Source organism: Pseudorca crassidens, chromosome 2, assembly GCF_039906515.1.
Source record: "Pseudorca crassidens isolate mPseCra1 chromosome 2, mPseCra1.hap1, whole genome shotgun sequence".
Lineage (NCBI taxonomy): Eukaryota > Metazoa > Chordata > Mammalia > Artiodactyla > Delphinidae > Pseudorca > Pseudorca crassidens.
Genome location: NC_090297.1, coordinates 131164060 through 131189478, shown reverse-complemented (window position 1 = coordinate 131189478; position 25419 = coordinate 131164060). Strand labels below are relative to the sequence as shown.

General features: G+C 34.8%; 1 protein-coding gene across 10 annotated transcripts in view; it reads left to right on the top strand.

The window, feature by feature from the left end:
• Window positions 1–25419, top strand: part of COP1 (COP1 E3 ubiquitin ligase) — a 273107-nt gene that overhangs the window by 58131 nt on the left and 189557 nt on the right. For 6 of the 10 annotated variants that reach the window (XM_067728723.1, XM_067728719.1, XM_067728724.1 and 3 more), the window contains one exon: window positions 14100–14168. The exons of 3 other annotated variants lie outside the window; for them this stretch is intronic. In XM_067728723.1, coding sequence (XP_067584824.1) covers window positions 14100–14168 — 69 coding nt within the window. Of the gene's footprint in view, window positions 1–471; window positions 647–14099; window positions 14169–25419 lie in introns of those variants that run through there. One more of the 10 variants, XM_067728727.1, reaches the window with a different exon arrangement.

Sequence of the window (25419 nt, the reverse complement as noted above, 5' to 3'; positions counted from 1 at the left end):
ATACCTGAATAGACAACAAATCATCCCAAATTGAGGAGGTGGACTTTGGGAGCCACGATATATATATATATATATATATATATATATATATATATATATATATATATATATATATTTTGTGTGTGTGTGTGTGTGTGTGTGAGTGTGTATGCATATGCTTCTGTGTGTGATTTTGTCTGTATAGCTTTCTTTTTACCATTTGTCCTAGGGTTCTGTCTGTCCCTTTTTTTTTTAAGTATAGTTTTTAGCACTTGTTATCATTGGTGGATTTGTTTTTTGGTTTGGTTTGGTTGCTCCCTTCTTTCTTTTTTTTAATACTTTTTAAATCTTTTTTGATAATTATTTTTTATTTTAATAAATTTATTTTATATTATTTTATTTCATTTTATTTTATTTCATTTCATTTTATTTTATTTCATTTCATTTCATCATCTTTCTTTCTTTTTTTCTCCCTTTTAATCTGAGCCATGTGGATGACAGGATCTTGGTGCTCCAGCCAGGCGTCAGGGATGTGCTTCTGAGGTGGGAGAGCCAAGTTCAACACATTGGTCCACCAGAGACCTCCCAGCTCCACGTAATATCAAACGGTGAAAATCTCCCAGAGATCTCAATCTCAACGGCAAGACCTAGCTCCACTCAACGACCAGTAAGCTATAGTGCTGGACACCCTATGCCAAAAAACTAGCAAGACAGGAACACAGCCCCACCCATTAACAGAGAGGCTGCCTAAATTCATAATAAGGTCACAGACACCCCAGAACACACCACCAGATGTGGACCTGCCCACCAGAAAGAGAAGATCCAGCCTCATCCACCAGAGCACAGGCACTAGTCTCTTCCTCCAGGAAGCACAACCCACTGAACCAACCTTAGCCACTGGGGGTAGACACCAAAAACAATGGGAACTACGAACCTGCAGCCTGCGAAAAGGAGACTCCAAACACAGTAAGTTAAGCAAAATGAGAAGACAGAGAAACACACAGCAGATGAAGGAGCAAGGTAAAAACCCACCAGACCTAACAAATGAAGAGGAAATAAGCAGTCTACCTGAAAAAGAATTCAGAATGATGGTAGTAAAGATGATCCAAAATCATGGAAATAGAATGGAGGAAATACAAGAAACGTTTAACAAGGACCTAGAAGAACTAAAGAGCAAACAAACAGTGATGAAGAACACAATAAATGAAATTAAAAATACTCTAGAAGGAATCAATGGCAGAATAACTGAGGCAGAAGAATGGATAAGTGACCTGGAAGATAAAGTAGTGAAAATAACTACTAAAGAGCTGAATAAAGAAAAAAGAATGAAAAGAATTGAGGACAGTCTCACAGACCTCTGGGAGAACATTAAATGCACCAACAATCGAATTATAGGGGTCCCAGAAGAAGAAGAGAAAAAGAAAGGGATTGAGAAAATATTTGAAGAGATTATAATTGAAAACTTCCCTAATAGGAAATAGTTAATCAAGTCCAGGAAGCACAGAGAGTCCCATACAGGAAAAATCCAAGGAGAAACAGGCCAAGACACATTAATCAAACTATAAAAAATTAAATACAAAGAAAAAATATTAAAAGCAGCAAGGGAAAAACAACAAACAACATACAAGGCAATCTTCATAAGGTTAACAGCTGCTGTTTCAGCACTCTGCAAGCCAGAAGGGAGTGGCAGGACATTTTAAAGTGATGAAAGAGAAAAACCTACAACCAAGATTTCTCTACCCAGCAAGGATCTCATTCAGATTTGATGGAGAAATTAAAACCTTTACAGACAAGCAAAAGGTAAGAAAATGCATTACCACCAAACCAGCTTTAAAACAAATGCTAAAGGAACTTCTCTAGGCAGGAAACACAAGAGAAGGAAAAGACGTACAATAACAAACCCAAAACAATTAAGAAAATGGTAATAGAAACATATATATTGATAATTACCTTAAATGTAGATGGATTAAATGATCCAACCAAAAAACATAGACTGGCTGAATGGATACAAAAAAAAGACCCATATATATGCTGTCTACCAGAGACCCACTTCAGACCTAGGGACACATACAGACTGAAAGTGAGGGGATGGAAAAAGATATTCCATGCAAATGGAAATCAAAAGAAAGCTGGATTAGCAATCCTCATATCAGACAAAATAGACTTTAAAACAAAGACTATTATAAGAGCCAAAGAAGGACACTACATAATAATCAAGGGATCAATCCAAGAAGAAGATATAACAATTGTAACTATTTATGCACCCAACATAGGAGCACCTCAATACATAAGGCAAATATTAACAGCCATAAAAGGGGACATCAACAGTAACACAATCATAGTAGGGGACTTTAACACCCCACTTTCATCAATGGACAGATCATCCAAAATGAAAATAAACAAGGAAACACAAGCTTTAATTGATACATTAAACAAGATGGACTTAATTGAAATTTATAGGACATTCCATCCAAAAGCAACAGAATACACTTTCTTCTCAAGTGCTCATGGAACATTCTCCAGGATAGATAATATCTTGGGTCACAAACCAAGCCTTGGTAAATGTAAGAAAATTGAAGTTGTATCCAGTATCTTTTCTGACCACAATGCTATGAGACTGGATATCAATTACAGGAAAAAATCTGTAAAAAGTGCAAACACGTGGAGGCTAAACAATACACTACTTAATAACGAAGAGATCACTGAATAAATCAAAGAGGAAATCAAAAAATACCTAGAAACAAATGACAGTGAAATCACAGTGACTCAAAACCTATGGGATGCAGCAAAAGCAGTTCTAAGAGGGAAGTTTATAGCAATACAATCCTACCTTAAGAAACAAGAAACATCTCAAATAAACAACCTAACCTTATAGCTAAAGAAATTAGAGAAAGAAGAACAAAAAAAGCCCCAATGTTAGCAGAGGGAAATAAATCATAAAGATCAGATTAGAAATAAATGAAAAAGAAATGAAGGAAACGATAGCAAAGATCAATAAAAGCTGGTTCTTTGAGAAGATAAACAAAATTGATAAACCATTAGACAGACTCATCAAGAAAAAAAGGGAGAAGACTCAAATCAATAAAATTACAAATGAAAACGGATAAGTAACAACTGACACTGCAGGAATACAAAGGATCATGAGAGATTACTACAAGCAGCTGTATGCCAATAAAATGGACAACCTGGAAGAAATGGACAAATCCTTAGAAATGCACAACCTTCTGAGAATGAACCAGGAAGAAATAAAAAATATGAACAGACCAGTCATAAGCACGGAAATTGAAACTGTGATTAAAAATCTTCCAACAAACGAAAGCCCAGGACCAGATGGCTTCACAGGCGAATTCTATCAAACATTTAGAGAAAAGCTAACACTTATACTTCTCAAATTCTTCCAAAATATAGCAGAGGGAGAAACACTCTCAAACTCATTCTACAAGGCCACCATCACTCTGACACGAAAACCAGACACAGATGTCACAAAGAAAACTACAGGCCAATATCACTGTTGAACATAGATGCAAAATCCTCAAGAAAATACTAGCAAACAGAATCCAACAGCACATTAAAAGGATCATACACCATGATCAAGTGGGGTTTATCCCAGGAATGCCAGGATTCTTCAATATACGCAAATTACTCAATGTGATACACCATATTAACAAATTGAAGGAGAAAAATCATATGATCATCTCAGTAGATGCAGAGAAAGGTTTTGACAGAATTCAACACCTGTTTATGATAAAAACCCTCTGGAAAGTGGGCATAGAGAGGACTTACCTCAACATAATAAAGGCCATATATGACAGTCCCACAGCCAACATCGTCCTCAATGGTGAAAAACTGAAACCATTTCCACTAAGATCAGGAATAAGACAAGGTTGCCCACTCTCACCACTGTTATTCAACATAGTTTTGGAAGTCTTAGCCACAGCAATCAGTGAAGAAAACGAAATAAAAGGAGTCTAAATCGGAAAAGAAGAAGTAAAGCTGTCACTGTGTGCAGATGACATGATACTATACATAGAGAATCCTAAAGATGCTACCAGAAAACTACTGGAGCTAATCAATGAATTTGGTAAAGTAAGAGGATACAAAATTAATGCACAGAAATCTCTTGCATTCCTGTGCAGTAATGATGAAAAATCTGAAAGTGAAATTAAGAAAACACTCCCATTTACCATTGCAACAAAAAGAATAAAATACCTAGGAATAAACCTAACTAAGGAGACAAAAGACCTGTATGCAGAAAATTAGAAGACACTGATGAAAGAAATTAAAGATGATACAAATAGGTGGCAAGGTATACCATGTTTGTGGACTGGAAGAATCAACATTGTGAAAATGACTATACTACCCAAAGGAATCTACACCTTCAGTGCAATCCCTATCAAATTACCAATGGCATTTTTCACAGAACTAGAACAAAAAAATTCACAATTTGTATGGAAACACAAAAGACCCCGAATTGCCAAAGCAATCTTTAGAAAGAAAAACGGAGCTGGAGGAATCAGGCTCCTGGACTTCAGACTATACCTCAAAGCTACAGTAATCAAGACAGTATGGTACTGGCACAAAAACAGAAATATAGATCAATAGAACAGGATAGAGAGCCCAGAGATAAACCCATGCACATATGGTCACCTTATCTTTGATAAAGGAGGCAGGAATATACAATGGAGAAAGGACAGCCTCTTCAATAAGTGGTGCTGGGAAAACTGGGCAGCTACATGTAAAAGAATGAAATTAGAACACTGCCTAAAACCATACACAAAAGTAAACTCAAAATGGATTAAAGATCTAAATGTACAGCCAGAGAGACACTATCAAACTCCTAGAGGAAATCATAGGTAGAACACTTTATGACATAAATCACAGCAAGATCCTTTTTGACCCACCTCCTAGAGAAATGGAGTTAAAAACAAAAATAAACAAATGGGACCTAATGAAACTTAAAAGCTTTTGCACAACAAAGGAAACCATAAACGAGGTGAAAAGACAACCCTCAGAATGGGAGAATATATTTGTAAATGAAGCAGCTGACAGAGGATTAATCTCCAAAATTTACAAGAAGCTCATGCAGCTCAATATCAAAAAAACAAACAACCGAATCCAAAAATGGGCAGCAGATGTTAATAGACATTTGTCCAAAGAAGATGTACAGATTGCCAGCAAACACATGAAAGAAGCTCAACATCATTAATCATTAGAGAAATGCAAATCAAACCTACAATGAGATATCATCTCACACTGGTCAGAATGGCCATCATCAAAAAAATGTAGAAACAACAAATGCTGGAGAGGGTGTAGAGAAAGGGGAACACTCCTGCACTGTTGGTGGGAATGTAAATTGATACAGCCAGTATGGAGAACCGTATGGAGTTTCCTTAAAAAAGTAAAAATAGAACTACCGTATTACCCAGCAATCACACTTCTGGGTATATACCCTGAGAAAACCATAATTCAAAAAAGAGTCATGTACCACAATGTTCATTGCAGCTCTATTTAGAATATTCAGCATATGGAAGCAACCTAAGTGTCTATCGACAGATGAATGGATGAAGAAGATGTGGCAAATATATACAATGGAATATTACTCTGCCATAAAAAGAAACGAAATTGAGTTATTTGTAGTGAGGTGGATGGACCTGGAGTCTGTCATACAGGGTGAAGTAAGTCAGGAGAAAAACCAATACTGTATGCTAACATATATATGGAATCTAAAAAAAAAAAAAAAAGGTCATGAAGAACCTAGGGGCAACACTGGAATAAAGATGCAGATGTACTAGAGAATGGACTTGAGGACACAGGAAGGGGGAAGGGTAACCTGGGACAAAATGAGAGCGTGGCATGGACATATATACACTACCAAATGTAAAACCGATAGCTAGTCGGATGTAGCCACATAGCACAGGGAGATCAGCTCGGTGACTTGTGGCCACCTAGAGGGGTGGGATAGGGAAGGTGGGAGAGAGGGAGACGCAAGAGGGAAGAGATATGGTGATATATGTATATGTATAACTGATTTACTTTGTTATAAAGCAGAAACTAACACACCATTGTAAAGCAGTTATACTCCAATAAAGATGTTAAAAAGAAAATAAAATGACAGTTAAGGGACTTTTAAAAGGCCAAAGAATGGGAGAAGAGACAATGGCAGCAATGGATGAAAAGTAATAGATTAAGACATCTGAGAAAGCTGAGCCAGCAGTGAGGAAGAGCTAGGAACGAACCCTTTTTATATTGTTAAACAAAGGCCTTGGAATTGGTAGCATGAGATAGCTCTTACAGCAAAGGCTGAAAACAGGATGATTTGTTGAGGATCTGACTAAGAAGCAGTTGGATTCTCTGATCCCTTCTTGTACAACTCATAGCAAATGATTCTCCCTTTTCTACCTTAAGAGAACAGTAGAATTTTTTTTCTGTGGTGGTGGTTAAAGAGAGACTTTCTGGACTATTGCACCACAGGCTCACTTAAGGGTGTGTATGGGCTATTTACTGAAGATAGGTAAGTTTACATACTGAATGTGAGAGCTGTTAACCTTATTCCCCCTTTGACGTGTCAACATTAATCTTTGCATGCTTTTTTTGTCTCTGTCTTAGAATTGAGGAAGTACAGGTATCTTAGTTTTAGAACCCAGATCTTTTCTGTTATTTTTTGATGAGGGAGCCAGTTCAGAATCAAACTTCCTGTTACAGGTATTATAGCATTTTTATTATTGTTTTCCTGTTTTACTTTGCATTATTATTTAACTTGATGAATATTTCTAACATACAGAAAAGTACAGAAAATAATGAGACTCTTGACTTACCTTGCAGTTTTAATAAATAGTAACACTTTACCATATTTGTCTTAGGTCTGCCTTTTGAGAATTAAATATTTTTTTATACTTAAAACCCTCTCATCTCATTCCATTCTCCCAGAGTAACCACCATATGAAGTTGGGAAGGATCCTTCTCAAGCGTGTATAAGCTTTTTTTAAACATATATTGTATCTACAACTGTATATAAAGTATTGTTTGTATAATTTAGAATTTTATATAGTTTCAAACTGTAGTTATCTTTTTGACCTATGCCTTTTTGTTTACTTTTTGAGGTTCCTGCTGATAAATGTAGATCTAGTTTAATTATTTTAACTTCTCTGTAGTAATCCATTGCATGAACATTTCTATTCCCCTGTTGATGGACATTTAAGTTGCTCTGAATTCATAATTGTGAGTGTCAGTACTGCATTTAGTATTGTTATTCATGTCTCCTTGTGCTCATATATATATACTTAGTGATTTAAGGAGTGGAATTGCTTTTCATAGGGTTTGAATGCCCATTTTAACCATATTAAATATTGCCATATTGCTCTTTTGTGGGTTTGTACCATATCGACACTTGGTATTGTTTTTTAGTTTCTGCCAGTCTGATAGTTGTCAGATGCTTGTGTTTGTGTGTGTGTATGTGTGTGTTTTGTTTTGTCATTTTGTATTTTTTGTATTTCTGTGATTACTAGCGAAGAGAGTTTCTTCATTTGTTTGTTTATCTTGGTTTCTTATTTGATGAATTGCCTATTCATAGCCTATAACCATTTTCCTAATAGATTGTTTCTTTCTTCTTATTGATTTGTTAGAAGTATGTCTGTGTGTGTGTGTGTGTGTGTGTGTGTGTGTGTGTGTATGTGTATTTTGGATATTGCTACTTTGCCAAATGCTATTTTGGTAATTGAGTTCTAGTTGTATTGTGAGACTGATTTATATGATTTTAGATTGAGTATTTTTCATGATTTCATTTATTTGTCTCATTGGCTTGTCAGATAGAACATTTTGTTTGGTTTCTTAGTGGTTGCTTTTGGGATTTTAATATAATTGCTATTACATTGTACTTTTGAGTAATATTATCCTACTTCATCAGTATTATAAGAACCTTACAACAGTATACTTCCATTTCTTCTCTCTCAGCCTTTGTACTATTTTTTGTCAAATGTTTTACTTCTATATATATTATAACCATCCCCCCATAAATCATTATTAATTTTGGTTTAAACAATAAATTATGTTTTTTGGAGAATTTTAAAAAGTTCTGTATATACATGTATTTATCATTTCTGGTGTACTTCATTGTCTTGTTTTCCATTCACTCTTTCATTCATTCTTTCATGTGTGTTTTAAAAATATATATATATATATATTTATTTAGGGCTGCATTGGGTCTTCGTTGTTGCGCGTGGGCTTTCTCTAGTTGAGATGAGTGTGGGCTCCTCTTCTTTGTGGTGCATGGGCTCCTTGTTGCAATAGCTTCTCTTGTTGCAGAGCACGGGCTCTAGGCACGCAGGCTTCAGTAGTTGTGGTGCACGGGCTTAGTTGCTCTGCGGCATGTGGGATCTTCCTGGACCAGGGATTGAACCTGTGTCCCTTGCATTGGCAGGCGGATTCTTAACCACTCTGCCACCAGGGAAGTCCCCATTCATTCTTTTGAATTCCATCTGTAATTTTCCTTCCACCTGAAGGACAGCTTTTATCATTTCTTTAGTGTAGATCTGGTGATGAATCTTTCACCTTCTATATCTGAGAACGTCTTTATTTACCCTTTATGCCAGAAAGGCAGTTCCAAATGAGTATAGAATTCTAAATTTACTTTTTTTCTTTCAGTATTTTAAAGATGTTGCTCCATTGTCCATTGTCTTGCATTGTTTCAGATGAGAAGTCTTTATCCTCAGAATGAAATGTATTTCTCAGTTTAAAATGTTCTTTTTGTGGTTTTAAGTATTTTGACTTTGATATACCTTGGTATAGTTTCCCCCCCGCCATGTTTCTTGTTCTTGGGGTTCTTTGAGATTCCTGGATTGGTAGGATTATAGTTTCCATAAGATTTGGAAAATTTTTGGTCATTATTTCTTCAGATATTTTTCTGTCACCTTTTCCATTTTGGGAACTCCAATTACACATCTGTTAGGTTGGTTGAAGTTATACCATAGCTCACACATAAACAGTTCTGCTTATTTATGTTTTATCTTTTTCCCCTGTCTAGTTCATTTTGGATAGTTTCTATTTCTGTTGTCACATTCACTACTTTTTTCTATAATCTGTTGTCTCTCCTTACCTTGGAGAACACATATAGGTAGTTATAGTAACTTTTTTATGACTGTATTTGCTTATTTTATTACTTGTGTCGTTGCTGCATCTGTTTTTATTGATGGATTTTTTTCACCTTATTTTGGGCCGTATTTTCCTTATTTGCGTGCTTATTAATCTTTTGATTGGATGCCAGAAATTGTACATTTTAACTTGTTTAGTGTTGCTATTTTTGTATTCCTTTACACATTTCTAACCTTCGTTCTGGCATGTAGTTAAGTATTTTCAAAACAGTTTGATTATCTTGAAGCTTGTTTTTTAAGCTTTGTTAGGTAGAGATAGAATAGATTTTTGGCAGTCTCATTGAGTGTTCTACCTGATGCCTGTGTATGTTGAGGTTTTTCTGCCTAGCTCCTGGGATAATGTATTATTTCTGGTCCTTTGTCTGAAATTCATCCATTCATATAACTAGCCTGCTGTTTTGTTGATTAAAGTAGGAATTCTATCTTTCTCATTGCATTTTAGCCAGTAACTTCAATTTGTTTGCTTTTGGTCCATTGAAATTTATTGTGGTTTTTTTTTTTTTTTTTTTTATGGCTCACTATATGGTCTGTTTTGTTAAATGTTCACCTTCATTTAAAAGCTGTGTTATTTGCTGTGCTTTATAAATGTAGAGTTTGTTAATATTATTCAAAAACTTATTTTCTCCTTGCTCCATCAATTATTGATTGGGGTATGTTAAAAATACAATTTTTGATTGTTTATTTTTCATTGACTTCTATGATTTTTACTTCATGTATTTTGAAGCCCATTATTAGGTGCATACATGTTTAGGATTGTTACGTCTTCTGGATGAATCATCCCCTTTGTCACTATGAATTGTATATGTTTATTGCTGGAAATATACTTTGTTCTGGAGTCTGCTTTTATATTTTCTGATGTTAGTATAGCCTCAGTAGCTTAGTTATGACTAGAGTTTCTATGGTATATTCTTCTCTACCCTTTTACTTTTCTTCTGTTGTTTTTATATTTTAAAAATGTGTCTCTTAACTGTATGTAATTGAGTTTTTAATGCAATCTAGTAAGCTCATTAATTCAAATACTTAAGTTCATTTAAATGTAATATATAATAATTATCAATGTGGTCAGGCTTGAGGTCTACCTTGTTGGTATTTGCTTTCTGTTTTTCCATATATTCCTTATTTACCCTTTCTCCTTTCTTGCTTTCTTTAGAGATCATTGAGTTTCCAGGGTTTCATTTTAGTATAGCATCTTCTCTGTTTTTCGCATATTGCTTATTATTGTATTTCTAGTGGTTTCTCTAAAGATTGCAAAATGCCTTTTTTACTTTGCACAGTCAACCTTGAGTTTATAGTATGCCACTTCAAGGACATTGTATTCACAGTCAACACTGAATATACAGTTGACCCTTAAACAATGCAGCTATTAGGCATGCTGACGCCTGCGAAGTTGTAAATCCGCATCTAACTTTATAATCAGCCCTCCATATCCACGGTTCATTATCCATGGATTCAACCAGCTATGGATCGTGTAGTACTGCAGTTTGTATTTATCGAAAAAAATCCATGTATAAGTGGACCCATGCAGTTCAAATGTGTGTTGTTCAAGGGTCAGCTATATACCATTTTATGGAAAGTGCAAGACCTTATAGTATTTCAGTTTACCAAGCTCCTGCCTTTTGTGATTCAAATTATATTATAAACCCCACCAGTTATTTTTGCTTTAAACAGTTAATAGTCTTTTGAAGAAATGATGCAAAAAAAAATAAACAGAAAAGACCCTTTTAAACCAAAATATTTACCCTTTGAGATGTCTCCATTTTCTCTTGTAGATCTGAGGTTCCATCTGAGTCATTTCCCTTTTGTCTGTATAATTTTCTTTACTATTTCTTGTATAGATGATAGTTCTGTATAGAAGTCTAGTTTTTTTTTTTCTTTTAACACTTTAAAGACATATTTTCATTTTCTATTTGCTCCTTTGTTTCTGATGAAATTTTCAGTCATTCTTAATCTTCTTCCCCTAGTGTATCCTTTTTAGCTGATTTTAAATGTTCTTTTTGACATTAGTTTTCAGTTTGACTGTGATATTCCTAGCTTTCATTTAAAAAATATTCATCCTGCTTGTGTTTCACAGAACAGGAGGATCTGTTTGTTGGACATGTGAACCATTATTTATTCAACCCTGTGCTCTCTCTCCTTTTCCTTAGGATTCAAGTCATATGTTTTATTGTTTCATTTTTAAAAAATTATTTATTTTATTTATTTTTGTCTGCGTTGGGTCTTCATTGGTGCACGCGGGCCTTCTCTAGTTGTTGAGAGTGTGGGCTACTCTTCGTTGTGGTGTGCGTGCTCATTGTGATGGCTTCTCTTGTTGCGGAGCATGGGCTCTAGGCTCACGGGCTTCAGTAGTCATGGCACGCCGGCTCAGTAGTCGTGGCACACAGGCTTAGTTGCTCCGTGGCATGTGGGATCTTCCCAGACCAGGGCTCAAACCCGTGTCTCCTGCATTGGCAGGCAGATTCTTTTTTTTTTTTTTTTTTTTTTGGCAGGCAGATTCTTAACCACTGCGCCACCAGGGAAGCCCTTCATTGTTTCATATTATCCCACATATTTCTGATGCTCTGTTTTTATTTTTTCTCTCTCTGAATTGGATTGAGTAATTTATATTGAACTGTCTTTGAATTCGTTATTCCTTTCCTCGGCTCTGTCCATCTGTTCCTAACTTCATTTATTATTTTTTTATTTCAGACTTTTTATTCTTCATTTCTAGGTTTACACTTTGTTCTTTCAGTTCTTTTCTAATTCTCCTTTTTTTCGCTCATTTTGTCAATTTTTCTTTTTTTTATACAGCAGATTCTTATTATCTGTTTTATACATATTAGTGTATATATGTCAATCCCAATCTCCCAGTTCATCCCACCAACCCCCCCCCTTAATTCTTTAATAATATAGAGAAATATTTTAAAGTCTTTTTGCTCATTCCAGCAAGTGGGTCACCTGTGAATTTCATTCTTTTGCCTGTGTTTTTTTTTTTTTTTTAATTTAATCTATTTTATTTATTTATTTTTGTCTGTGTTGCGTCTTCGTTGTGGTGCATGGGCTTCTCATTGCAGTGGCTTCTCTTGTTGCGGAGCACGGGCTCTAGGCATGTGGGCTTCAGTAGTTGTGGCACGCAGGCTCAGTAGTTGTGGCTCGCGGGCTCCAGAGCACAGGCTCAGCAGTTGTGGCACACGGGCCCAGCCACTCCGCAGCATGTTGGATCTTCCCTGACTAGGGCTCGAACCCATGTCCCCTGCATTGGCAGGCGGATTCCCATGGGCCACCAGGGAAGTCCCATTTTGCCTGTTTTTTTCTCTTGACTTTTCCTACTTCTTTCCCTGTCTTGTAATTTTAAAGTTGTATTCAAGAGCAGTAAAGAGACTAAAGTAGTTAATACTTTCTTTCTGAATGGTCTTGTCTTTCCATTTGTCAGGGAGCAAGGATAAGAGACTCACCTCTTTGGTCTAATCAGTAATTTAGCTGAGTTGGTGCTCAGTTGTTGCTTGAGCTAGTTTCAGTTCATTGAAAGTGAAGTTGGGAATTCTATGACAATCCAGTGGTTAGGATTCTGTGCTTTCACTGCCGAGGGCCTGGGTTCAGTCCCTGGTCAGGGAACTAAGATCCTGCAAGGTGAAGTGGCCATGCTTTTTTGTAGTATGTGCAATATCTCAGTGAGTCTTCAAATTTTGACTGGCGTATTCTTATCAGTCTACAAACATATAGATTCCTGGAATCTTTTCTAGAGTAACAGAATCATATAAAATCCATCCCAGTGTCTATTTTAAAAAATGCCTCAAATAATTCTGTTGCATAGCCAGGTAAATGAAAGTTTTATTAATCTTTCTTGTTGTTGTTTGTTTTAGAAATGCTCCACTGGACTTTTTTATTCTTTTAAAATATATGTAGGAAAGTTAGAATTGTAGTTGTTCATAAAACATGTCTTATTGTTATTCCACTTTTAGCTTTTGATATTCTTTTTATGTATATTTATCAGATGTAGCTGAAATTCATTGGTTCATTGTGTACATTTTAATAGTAAAAGGTATCTTTTTGTAATTTTATTTAATTTATTTATTTTGGCTGTGCTTGCGGGATCTTAGTTCCCCTAACAGGGGTTGAACCCACTCCCTTGGCATTGAAAGGGCAGAGTCCTAACTATTGGACCACTAGGGAGTTCCCCTGTAATTTTATTTTTTGATAACAAAAAATGTTAAACTTATAATCACCATTTATCTATTACATCTTTGTTTCTGTTACCAATGTGTGTTATTTTACCCCCCCTCCACTTGATAATATTAAAATTTTGTTTTTAAATTTTTGAGTTTAACTGAAATCTTTCATAGAAAGATATTAATTCTCACATCTGTGTGAGTAATTAATGACCAGAAATAGTAAATTAGATTTCTGAAAAGCATGAATTTCTTCCTATTTATTATGTTTCTTACTCCCCTGCAAGTTAAATTCTTATGGGGAAAGTGATTTCAGTGTTTAGAAACTACATTGGCTCCACTATGTTTTTGTTTTTTAAATTAAAAAAAAATTTTTTGGCCACACCACACAACATGTGGTATCTTATTAGTTCCCCAACCAGGAATCGAACCCCCACCCCCTGCATTGGAAGCACAGAGTCTTAACACTGGACCACCAGGGAAGTTCCTCCACTACAGTTTTTGTCTTGATGTTTTATTAGTTTGGTTGGGGAAGAGAAAGCCAGGACAGATAACAGAATTGCCATTTCCGATAAATAGTTTTTTCTGCATGGTCAATGAGAAATGTAGTTGAAAACACCCGTTTACCCGTTTTTTTCAAGTTAGTTTTAGGGGAAATGGCTTGCTTTTAAAAATGCCAGTTAGCAAGTGGAAAATGACTAAATAGAAATAAGAGACTAACTTAAGTGGATGAGTTAGGTTGCTTCATACTGATTATACTGTGGTGTTAAAGAAAACTTTGAACTCAAAGTTATGTTTTTAAAAGAACAATTATAATTTTCTATTATAGGAATCACATGCAGCCCAACTACAGATCCTTATGGAATTCCTCAAGGTTGCAAGAAGAAATAAGAGAGAGGTATATTATTTTGTGTATTTTACGTAATGTGTCATTTACTATTGTTGACTCTTCCCATTTTTTTCTCCATTTTTGTGAAGGCATTTCAGGTTAAAAATTTTATTTAAACATTTAAAAGCATTTGAGTTTTCAGGAGTTTTATTTTTTTTTAAACTTTGTTATTTTAACTTCTTTTACGTTTACAACTTGATATTTTAAAAATCCCTTTCTGGAGGTGTGCTAAAAAGTTTTCTATAGGAGTGAATATAATGATGTTACCTCAAAGCTATAAAGAATAGATAGTAGAATTATCAAATGGCAGCCTAACTTTCACCCTGAAAAGAAAACGTAGGAAAATTTAGATAATGAAGTCTTAAGTAGAGAGGGTTACAATTTTCCTATGATTAAAATACATCTTGGTGGGGGGAAACAAGTAAAAATATAGCTACCTATTTAGAACTTGGAAAGTGTAAGTCATGCAGGATAACTAACAGATAACTTTTTATTAATAATTTTATAACAGAATGTCCTAATTTAACATTTATAAGATTCCTCAGTCATTTCACAATAGTATAAAATATGGGAAAATGAAAGGCAAAATCCTGTGTTCTTGGTAGCATGCTAAAATAACTTTGAAAACTGTTCTATATTTAAATTACCAACTGTTATATTTTTACTTTCAGCTGTCTAATTAGGACATTTTTACTCAAAAAAAAAAAAAACCTTATTTGTTAGGTTCCAGGCCATCTTTATTATTATTATTTTTTTTTTTTTGCGGTACACGGGCTTCTCACTGCTGTGGCCTCTTCCGTTGCGGAGCACAGGCTCCGGACGCGCAGGCTCAGCGGCCATGGCTCACGGGCCTAGCCGCTCCGCAGCATGTGGGATCTTCCCGGACCGGGGCACGAACCCGTGTCCCCTGCATCGGCAGGCGGACTCTCAACCACTGAGCCACCAGGGAAGCCCCATCTTTATTATTTTTGAAAATAAAAAGATGAGAACTTGTTTTGATGAAGTACTTTAAGTGTGCATTGCCAGAACTTTGCATTATCTTAGTTTGATATTTCTGCTTTTTTTGGACTATTCATGATGTCTGTTTTTAACTTTTTCTTACTTTGTTCAGATTGGATTTTTCTGTGTTGTGCTAGTGTTGATAGCTAAATGTTCTTTACCTGGTTTATGATTGTATGTTTCTTTAACTTTTACTGAGGTAGCAGTTGTGATTTTAATGTTTTAGTATCTATTAAAAATTATCTTCAGTATGAATTTGAGTTTTATATATTCTTCTTGACTTTTAATTTTATTTTTTTGGTGGGTACCTTAACTTCAATTTGCATAAGAATAGCCTGAGGATCTTCTTAGAATCCAAATTCTGATTAAGAGGGTGTGTGTTTGAGCCTGATAATCTGCATTTCTGGCAAGCTGCAGATGATGATGCTATTGGTCCGTGGACCACACTTTGAGTAACAAAGCTGAACATTTTATAGCATACGGAAACAAAATTATTAATTCAGTATGTACACTCAACCGTCTTTGCTATAGCAAATTCTTTGAAAAGTGATAATTTTTTATATTCCGTACATACCTTCTCTCCTTTAAAAACAGAATGTGAAATTGTTTTCCAGTAGTTTTATGTAGTTCTTTTCACCTTCGACTTTGAACTCATCGAGTGAGATTTGGTACACAGGAAATAACCTGATAATGAATCAATTAAGTGAACAGTCCAAACATATGGATATCTGGGGGTTAAATGAAATGGCTGATCACTGTGTATGATCTGAATTATTTAAGGTTTTCATTAGCCTCTGAGGTTTTTCATACTTCTCTAGTGTCTGTTAATGCTTGCAATATATTTAGATTTGAAATTTTCTTAGGTAAGAAGGATGCAGCATATAACTATAAAATAAACAACTATGAATATTCTGGGATTTTTACTAGCAAGCTGACAAGTTAGTCCGCCACAGTTTCATAGATGCTGGCAGAAGACATGAGACTTCTGGGTTGGAAATAGTCTTGACTACTCATGGCATATCTGGCAGCATCAGCTTCATGACCTGCAAGTCCCTCAGGGGCGGTTTAGAGATGGGCCTTGGTAGATTCTGCATATACAAAGGATATATATTACAACCAAAGAACCTTGAACTTAGGAAACCCCAGTCTTTTAAAGGGGTCTGCTAGCAAATCTGTTCAGTCTTTGCCCTGCAGGGAGACACTATTTTTATTTTATTGATCAGAAAACAAATCTGCCCCCTCTCCTGGACGAAGTCAATATTTCTGTCTTGCCAGGGTGTTCACTAAACAGACATCCTTGAAAAGATAATTTGGAACAAAAGTTATCAAAAGATGTGCAGAAATGGGAGAGATCAGTGGAGAATGTTTCCCAACGATAGCTCTTCCTTCTTATATTAATTTGTTCTCTCTCTGATGCAGTGGCCTCCAATAGCTTCTTCTGTGATATTGCCTTTGATCACATAGCCCTTAGTATCAGTGTTCCTATATTTTTGTTATTATGTCTGGGTTAATTGTGCTTTAGAATTTTTCAACTTGAGTTTAATTTGAATCTTACAAGATCCTTGTGAATGATAGATTTTTTTTCTCTCTTGGATCATATTTTCTTATGATAGGCAATTTAACCTAGAAACATACTGGTTCCAAGTACTTCTGGATATTGGTGCCTCTTAATATGCAATGATTATACGGTCATTAATATATTTTGGTTTTCTTGTTTTTAGTGTATCCATAATTGAGTGATTCTGAGTATATCAGGTTTAACTACACAAGGGACTCTGAGGAGCTAGGTTAACAAAGTTTTAAAACTTTGAAAATTTGGAGCTAGGATAACAGACTTAAAAACTTACCAGTTACTTTGATTAAATTTCATTAATTTTTCTGTGATTGGAGTCAACACTAGTGATTTGGAAATAGTAAACTTTAGTCTAGAAAATGTAGTTGATTAATACCTCATGATTTAGTACAGACAGAATGAAGTGAGTGGTTACTTTTTTTGCATATATTATAAAGTATATATTGTGTGTTTAATCCTCAAAGTGTATATGGTTGTTAAAGGTCTTATCTCCTGTAGTATAATTTATACTTGAACTTATTCAAGCAAAATACAGACTGACCAGGAGACAAACTACTATTTCTGATTTTCTTTTCCTAAGATTAACATTCAGACTTTGAAAATTAACTTTGTGATTTTATGCTTGACTTTTAATTGCAGTTATGATGAGTCTAAACCAAGACTCTGAATCTGCTTTTCAGATTTAACATACTTATTTGTTCCAATGTCACATCTTGCTGTTAGAATCCTACCTTTAATTTTTATTTGTGATTTATTTTTTTCCTTGACTCTCCTTTGAATATTAAGAGAAAGGAATGTGCAAGGCACATAGTAGGCATTTTCATTAGTTATCTATTGCTGTGTAACAAGTTACCCTCAAATTTAATGGCTTAAAAACATCATTTAATATCTTGTGTCAGGAATCTTGGTGCAGAGTAACTGAGTGCCTTTGCTCAGGGTTTCTCACCAAGCTACGCTCCAGGTGTTGGCCAGGGCAGCAGTTATCTTAAGGTTCGACTGGGATAGGAATGCTTCCCAGTTCACTCGTTGGCTGTTGGAAAGAGATACCATATTCTTACCACATGGGCTTCTCCATAGGATAACTTACTGTGTGGCAGCTGACTTCCCTCACAGGGAGCAAGAGAGGGTTTTGAGGACAGCAGTCACATGCTTTTTGTAGATTAATCTTGAAAGTTACATCTCAACAAGTGTTCTGTTTTTTCCATTAGAAGCAAATCTTTGGGTCCAGCCTATACAAAGAGAGGGAATTACATAAGGGTGTGAATTCTGAGGTGGGAATCTTTGAAGGCTTTCTTACAGCCAGCCTACCACAGCACTTAATAAATATATGTTTTTAAATGAACATGTTATTCTTTCTTCATGGTCAGATTGAACAAAAGAGCTTTAGGTTCCATGTAAAAGCCAGTCTCCTCTGTGCAAATTTGTACCAGCATTTGAACAATTGCCTTATATTTCATACGATTTAATTTTAAAATATACTTTTGGATATTTGTGGTACCTGTTTAATTCATTGTAATAGGACAGTTTTGATGAGTCTTGGTTTCCTTTTGGTTTTGTTCGGAATTTTATTTTGAATATTTGAAAGAATTGAATTTTACAATGTTTTTATATGAAATAAAGCACAGAAAAGTTCGTAAAACGAATTTACAGTTTAAAGATTCATAATAGAGTGATCATCCGTGTGACCATCATCCTGATTAAACAATAGATTTTTGCTAGGCTTCCTGAAGCTCCCTCCCTACCCTTTCCAGATTATAGCCTTCTCCCTTGCCCATTAGGTAGTCAGTATTCTGATATTTATGGTAATCACCTCTCTGTTTTTCTTTATTGTTTTGATGCCTAAGTATTTATAAGTCTCTTCTTTTGAACTAATATAAATGCACTTCTGCATTATATAATGTTTTGTTCTTGTCTTTGGCTCAGTGCTAAGATTCATCCCCATTGTTGTATATGGCTATAATTGATTCATTTTTGTTGTTGTATAGTATTCTATTAAATGAATACACCCCATTTTTGTTGTTGATGGACTTGTGAGTTGTTTTTGGTTTTGAGCTATTTACAATGTTACTATCTTATATATGTATCCAGGTATATATTAGTATATATCTTTCTATGCTACACATGTAGAAGTGGAATTAATGAGTCATAGGATATGTACATCTTCAAATTTAATAGATAATGCCAAACATGCCTGAGCAGTTGTATTGGTTACTCTTCCTACAGGCATTGTAGGAATGTTCCTATTGCACTATATTATTGCCAGTACTTGGTGGCAATAGACTTTTTTCAGTTTAGCAAATCTTAGGATATGCATTGCTATCTCTTTGTGGTTTTAAGTTGCATTTCCCTGAGACCAGTGAGGTTGAGTACACAGTACTATGAATTGGCCATTGGGATTTTTGTGTATGTGTGAAGTACTTGGTTAAAGCTTTGTGCATCTTTTCTATTTAGTTGATTTTCTTATTGGTTTATTGTTTATATATTCTAGATAAAAGTTCTTTGTTCTATCTATCTATCTATCTCTATATCTACTTATCTATAGCAAATCTTTTACCCCTCTAATTGGGCTGCTTTTTCCATTGTCTTAATGATGTCATTTGATGAGCAGAAGTTTCTGTCTATAATAGAGTCAAATTTATTAGTCTTTCCTGTTATAATTAGTACCTTTTATGTTAGGTAAAGAATTCTTCTCCACCTGAGGTCATGAAGACATTTTACTATATTACCTACTTGAATCTTTACCTTTTATTTTTCATACTCGCATCTATAATCTACTTGGGAATTTTTTCATATGGATGTCCAGATGTCCAAGCATCCTTAATTAAAAAGTCCATCCTTTTCCCATTGCTTTGAAATACCACATCTGTCATACATCATGTGTCCATACATGTGTGGGTCTGTTTCTAGGCTCTCTTCTGCTCCACTGGTCTGTTTGTCTGTCTTTCTGGCAATACCACATTGTATTAAACACTAGAACTTTAAAGTAAGTTACTGTTCTTTTTTATGAAAGTCTCAGCAATTCATGGCTCTTTGTATTTCTCTATAAATATTAGAACCAGCTGATACATTTCCATGGTACACCTGCTGTGATCTTTATTGGGATTACTTTGACTCAATAGATGAATTTGGGAGACTATCTTTACAATATTGAGTCCTCTAGCCTTTGAACGTGGTATTTCTTTCTGTATATCTAGGTCCTTAAGAATGTCCTTAAAAATTTTGATATTTTTCAGGGGATTATTCTTACATGTCTTTATTTTAGAGTTGTTCTTAGGTCTTCAATCATTTTTATGCTATTGTAAGTGATGTCTGTGTCTTTAATTTCAGTTTCTTACTATTTGTTGCTGGTATATAGAAATGCAGTTGATTTTGACACATTTCTTTTGGTATCCAGCAACCTTGTTAAAATCATTAATTCTAATAATTTATTTGTAGATTATTTTATGTTTTCTGTGTACGCATCATCATCTGCAAATAATAACAGTTTAGTTTCTTTCTTTATGATCCTTATATCCTTTATTTATTTTTCTTGTCTTACTCTGCTGGCTAGGACATCCGGTACAATGATGAATAGAAGTGGTGATAGCGGGGCATCCTAGTCTTGGTGCTGATCTCAAAGTGAAAGCTTTCGACGTGTCACCATTAGGTATGATGTTTTCTGTAGGTTTTTGGTAGGTATTTTTTTTTTTATCATTCAAGGAGCTAAGTTTCTATTCCCAGTTTCCTAAGAGGATTATTTTTTAAATTATAAGTGGGGGTTGAGTATTCTCCAAAATTTTTGTGCAGTTGAGATGATATTTTTTTTTCATTATGTTAAACTGGATAATTACATTGGTTTAACATTAAAAAGTCAATCAGCTTTGCACCTAGGGTGACCAACTGTCTTGATTTGCCCAAGAGTATTCTAGTTTTATCACTGAATGTTCTGCGTTCTAGAAACCCCACCAGGACAGTTGTTTGCCCTACTTGCCTTCCTTATTGCATCTGTATTCGTTAATGAGATTGTTCTTTAATTTTTTTTTTACACTGATCTTGTCCAATTTTGTTATAAAGATAGCTTTATCAAATGAGTTGGGGAATGTACCCTTTTTTTCTGTTTTCTGGAAGAATCTGTATAATCTAGGATCGATGTCTTTGCTGAATGTTTAAGGATTTTGCTGGAGAAGCTATCTGGACCTGTTGTTTGCAGAAGCTTTTAAAGTATTGATTCAGTTACTGCTTATTCAGGTTTTTGTTTTAGATACCATTTTTGACATGTTATACTTTTTCTAAGCATTGTCTGTTTCATCTAAATTTTCAAATTTATCGCTATTAGCTTGGTCTTAATACTAAGTTTTTGATGTCCCCAGAGTTTTTAGTGATGTCTTTCATTCCTGACTCTGCTTATTGGTGCTGTGCATTTCTCTCTTTTTTCTTGATCAGTTCTTGCCAGGAATGTAACAATTTTGAGTTTTATCTAGGAACAAACTTTCAGTTTTATATTCTCTATTTTGTTTTCCATCTTATTAATACCCTCTTTATAATTACAGTTTCCATCCTTCTACTTTCTTTGGTTTTATTTTGTTGTTTCTTTTCTAATTTGTTAATTTGGATATACATATTAGTAGGCAGACTTTTTTCTAATATAGGCATTTGAGGCCACAATTTTTCTTTTAGTTGAATCTAAAAATTATGGTATGGCATTTTGTTTTGTTTGTTATTCCTTAGTTCAAAATAGTTTCTAATTTTCATTATAGTTTTTCTTAGGCATGTGGGTTATTTAGAGATAAACTTATTACTTGGATGTGGGGATTTTCTTTTTTTTTTAATTCTGGATTTCTGTTATAATTGCATTGTTATCAGAAAATAATTAGTGTTTTTCTTAATATGATATTTGCATTATCACCCGTTAGTTCATTAAATTTTGAAATATTTGTGCTTGAAAAGAATGTGTTTCCTGCAATTGCATGGTGTGGTGTAAAGTTTGTTAAATATATGGTGAGAATTTTTTGCATCCTTACTGAGTCTTTGGTTCCTTGTTATATCACTTATTTATTTGAGGTGAGTTTCTTATAGACAGCAGAGGTTTTTCTTCACTTTGCCTGACTCAGCAGTCTTAGAATTTTGTATTTAGTCCATTTACATTTAATGTAAATTTAGAGTTTAAGCCTGCCATTTTATTATTTGTTTTATGTTTCTTTTCTCTTTTGATTTTTTGTTCTTATGTTTTTTCTTTGTTACTTGAATGTATTTATATATTTTTAAAGACCTTGTTTTTTAGAGCAGTTTTAAGTTCACAGAATTGAAAGGAAGCTACAGAGATTTTCCATACATGCTGTAGTAATATGCATTTAAGTTTCCTCCATGTCTTTTCATGGATTGAAAGCTCATTTCTTCTTAGCATTGAATATTATTCCATTGTCTGGATGTATCACTATTTATCCATTCATTTTCTGAAGGACATCTTGGTTGTTTCAAGTGTTGGTATTATGAATATAGCTGCTATCAGTGTGTTTTGGGAATCTTAAGTTTTCAACTCCTTTGGGTAAATACCAACAAGTGTAATACTGGATCATATGATAAAAGTGTGTTTAATTTTTTAAGAAACTGCCAAACTGTCTTCCAGAGTGGCTGTACAATTTTTCATTCCTACCAAGAATAAATGAGAGTTCTTGTTGCTACACATGTTCGTCAGCTTTTGGTGTTGTCAGTGTTCTGGGTGTTGGATGATCTGATCGGTGTACAGTGCTTTCTTTTTTTTGAATTTTTTTTAGTGCTTTCTTGTTTTTATATCCATATATTAATTTTGCTACTCTCTTTTTAACCAACTTTTTTTCTGAAAGTATTCTTTTGTTCAGTTTTGAATATGTCAGATAATTGAAGAAGTCTTGGCAGCTATAATGTATTCTAATTATATTAGCTCTAAAAAACAAAATACTGAATTTAATACTTAAGCATGTTTTTATCAAATCATAGTGATGGTCAAATAAATGAGTGCTGATGATACCTACCTGCACCAAAGCTAATGTCAATAAAAGGGGGCTCTATTTTTGAATTCTTTTCTGTTTTAGTCTTAAGGGTTTCTGAGACTTTCTTTCTTCACTTTTTAAATTTAAATTGTTTTAAAATTTTCTTTGGGTTTTGGTACAGTATGCTGTGTTAAGAGAGTGCTTGCTGTTGATGGCTTAGGACTGTGTTCTCAAATAGCATTTCTCCATCGTATGTATTTATTATTATTATTTTCAGTAGACCCCAAACTCATAATAGTGTTAAGGCAAATTTGATCCAGAGGTTTGTTTATTATCATTCCCAATTTGTGATCGATTTTCATTTAGATAATGACAGTTCAGCTTTATAAGGAATTCCTTCATATATCTCCAAAACATTCTTGGACTCTGGTTCATGCTTTTATTCTAGATTCTGCCTCTTTGGCTTATGAAACATATTTGCAGAGTGAAGTTAGCCCAGTTTTCTTTATGCTTTTTAAAATGGTTATCCTTTGTCTTTCTTCTGTTTCCTCATACTATAATGTCTTATATTGATGCCTGAAAGGAGAACACTTGTTTCCATTATGCATCACCACTCTCCATATTGCTGGCCACCGAATGTGTAGATCATTTCCCACACCAATTTTCCAGTTCTCTTTGGACACCAACTGAGTGTCCTATAGTTCAATTCAGTTCAGTTCAATTCTATCTAACACTGTCTACCTGGAGTTAGCCCCGGATTCCACTGGTTAAGGATTCAGTCCCACAAGACTGAGCTGCTCCTTCAGATGAAAATTGCAAGTCCAGGAAGTCACATGTGCATCTGACCTACTGGCTATAAATTGGTAGTTCCCATGTCTGCCTCCTTGGGTTTGATAATGTGCTAGAATGGGTCACATAACTTAGGAAAATAGTTTACTTACTAGATTACCAGTTTATGGTGAAAGGATACAACTCAGGGGGCATGGAACTTCCATACCCTCTCCAGGTGTGCCATTCTCCAAGCATCTCCATGTGCTCACCAACCTACATGTTCACCAACCCAGAAGCCCTTTGAACCCCTTAAATTAGTGTTTTTTATGGAGGCTTCATTCCATGGACATGATTGATCGGCCATTGTTGATTCAACTCAGTCTCCAGCCCCTCTCTCTTTTCTGGATGTTAGAAGGTGGGGCTGAAAGTTCCAATCCTCTAATCACATGGCTGGTTCCCCTAACAACCAATCCCCATCTGGAGGCCCTACAGGAGGCTATATTTCTTATTATAAATCAGAATAACACAATGTCTTAATAATTTAGAGCTTTAAACTTCTTCAGAATTTCGTCTTGAAATGTAAACACCTCATTTAACATGTGCTCTCTAAATAGTTTCCATTCACTGAAATTTAAGAAAAAATTTCTTGTCTTGACACCTTTTCAGACTTTTTCACATAAGTAGTTTACATCATTTTGTTTTATCGATACACTATACCTATGTATTTATTACGGCAGCCCTTGTACCTTGGTTGTTTTATTTTAAATTGAACCATATGAAATTGCTGCTTTTGGAAGTAAAAATTGTTTGAACATTGGTAGTTTTATGTAGTTCATCTAATATACGGCCTTCATATATAGTAATGGATGTATTATCCAGCAAAGCTTTGGGGCACTGGAAGGATGGGACATTATCTTCAGAGGGTTGGGCATTAGCATTTAGTATTTTGAGATTTCAGGTGATACTGGATTTTTTTTTCTTGGTACTTCAATTGCAGAAGTGGAATGAAAATTGTTAATTTGATCTTAAATATGTATTATGTATCATACAAGTGATATTGGCTGTCTCTGGATGTTGATATTTTAGATGTTTACTTTCATCCTTCTCTTTAAATGTGTTTTGAAAACAATCATACTAAAGACCCCGTCAGCATTTGTTTAAATAGGGGTTTCAGCAGTGGAGCATTTCAAGCTAATTAAATGAAAAAAGTTAAGGGGTGACCATGGGATGTTTTGCTGAATTAGAGGTTAGGGTCAGCGGAGTCGAAAATGGCTATGGACCAAAAGGCAAAAGGATTTAGTGATGGTAGGAAATAACTGGGATATTTGTAGATGTCTTAGATCTGTTGACAGTGATTTGGCTGCTTGGATTGAGCCAGACCAGAGTGTTTTTTATGTTAGAGTGGAAGACTAATTATTGGGAATGGCCAGTGAATGCAGTAGAAGTGGAAGTCCCCATCTAGTCTGGGGCATGAGAGAATTTATCACTTGACCAACTTTTATTTGAAAGAGTTCCAAGGCAGGCTGTGTCCTTGAGGGAGAGCAAAGTTTCAGTTAAGGTAGGAGTATTGTGTGAAAAATTTTAGGGTGGAGTAAAGTTTATTAAACTAGATGGAAGAATTGAAAGAATTTGACAATGCTAATCACTTTTTTTTTAACCCCCTCCCCCTGTCCCAACCATGGTTTCTGTGATACTGTGCTATCGTTTCTCCTGGCTTTTGCCCTTGCCCTTATTGATGGTTGACATAGAGCTGCTCCTTCTTCCTTTGCCTATCTCTTAGCTGTTGGTGTTCCCTACACCCAGTTTTTGTTCTCATCTCTTCTGACTATACTGATTGACATTGGGTGATTTCATTCATTGTCATAAATTCAGATTTATTATTTCCCTTTCTCATAGCTTTTAGGTCTTTGTGTGTTTTATTATTTACTCTGTTTATTCTGTCTTTTCCCACCTTTTTTCCACCTGGCAA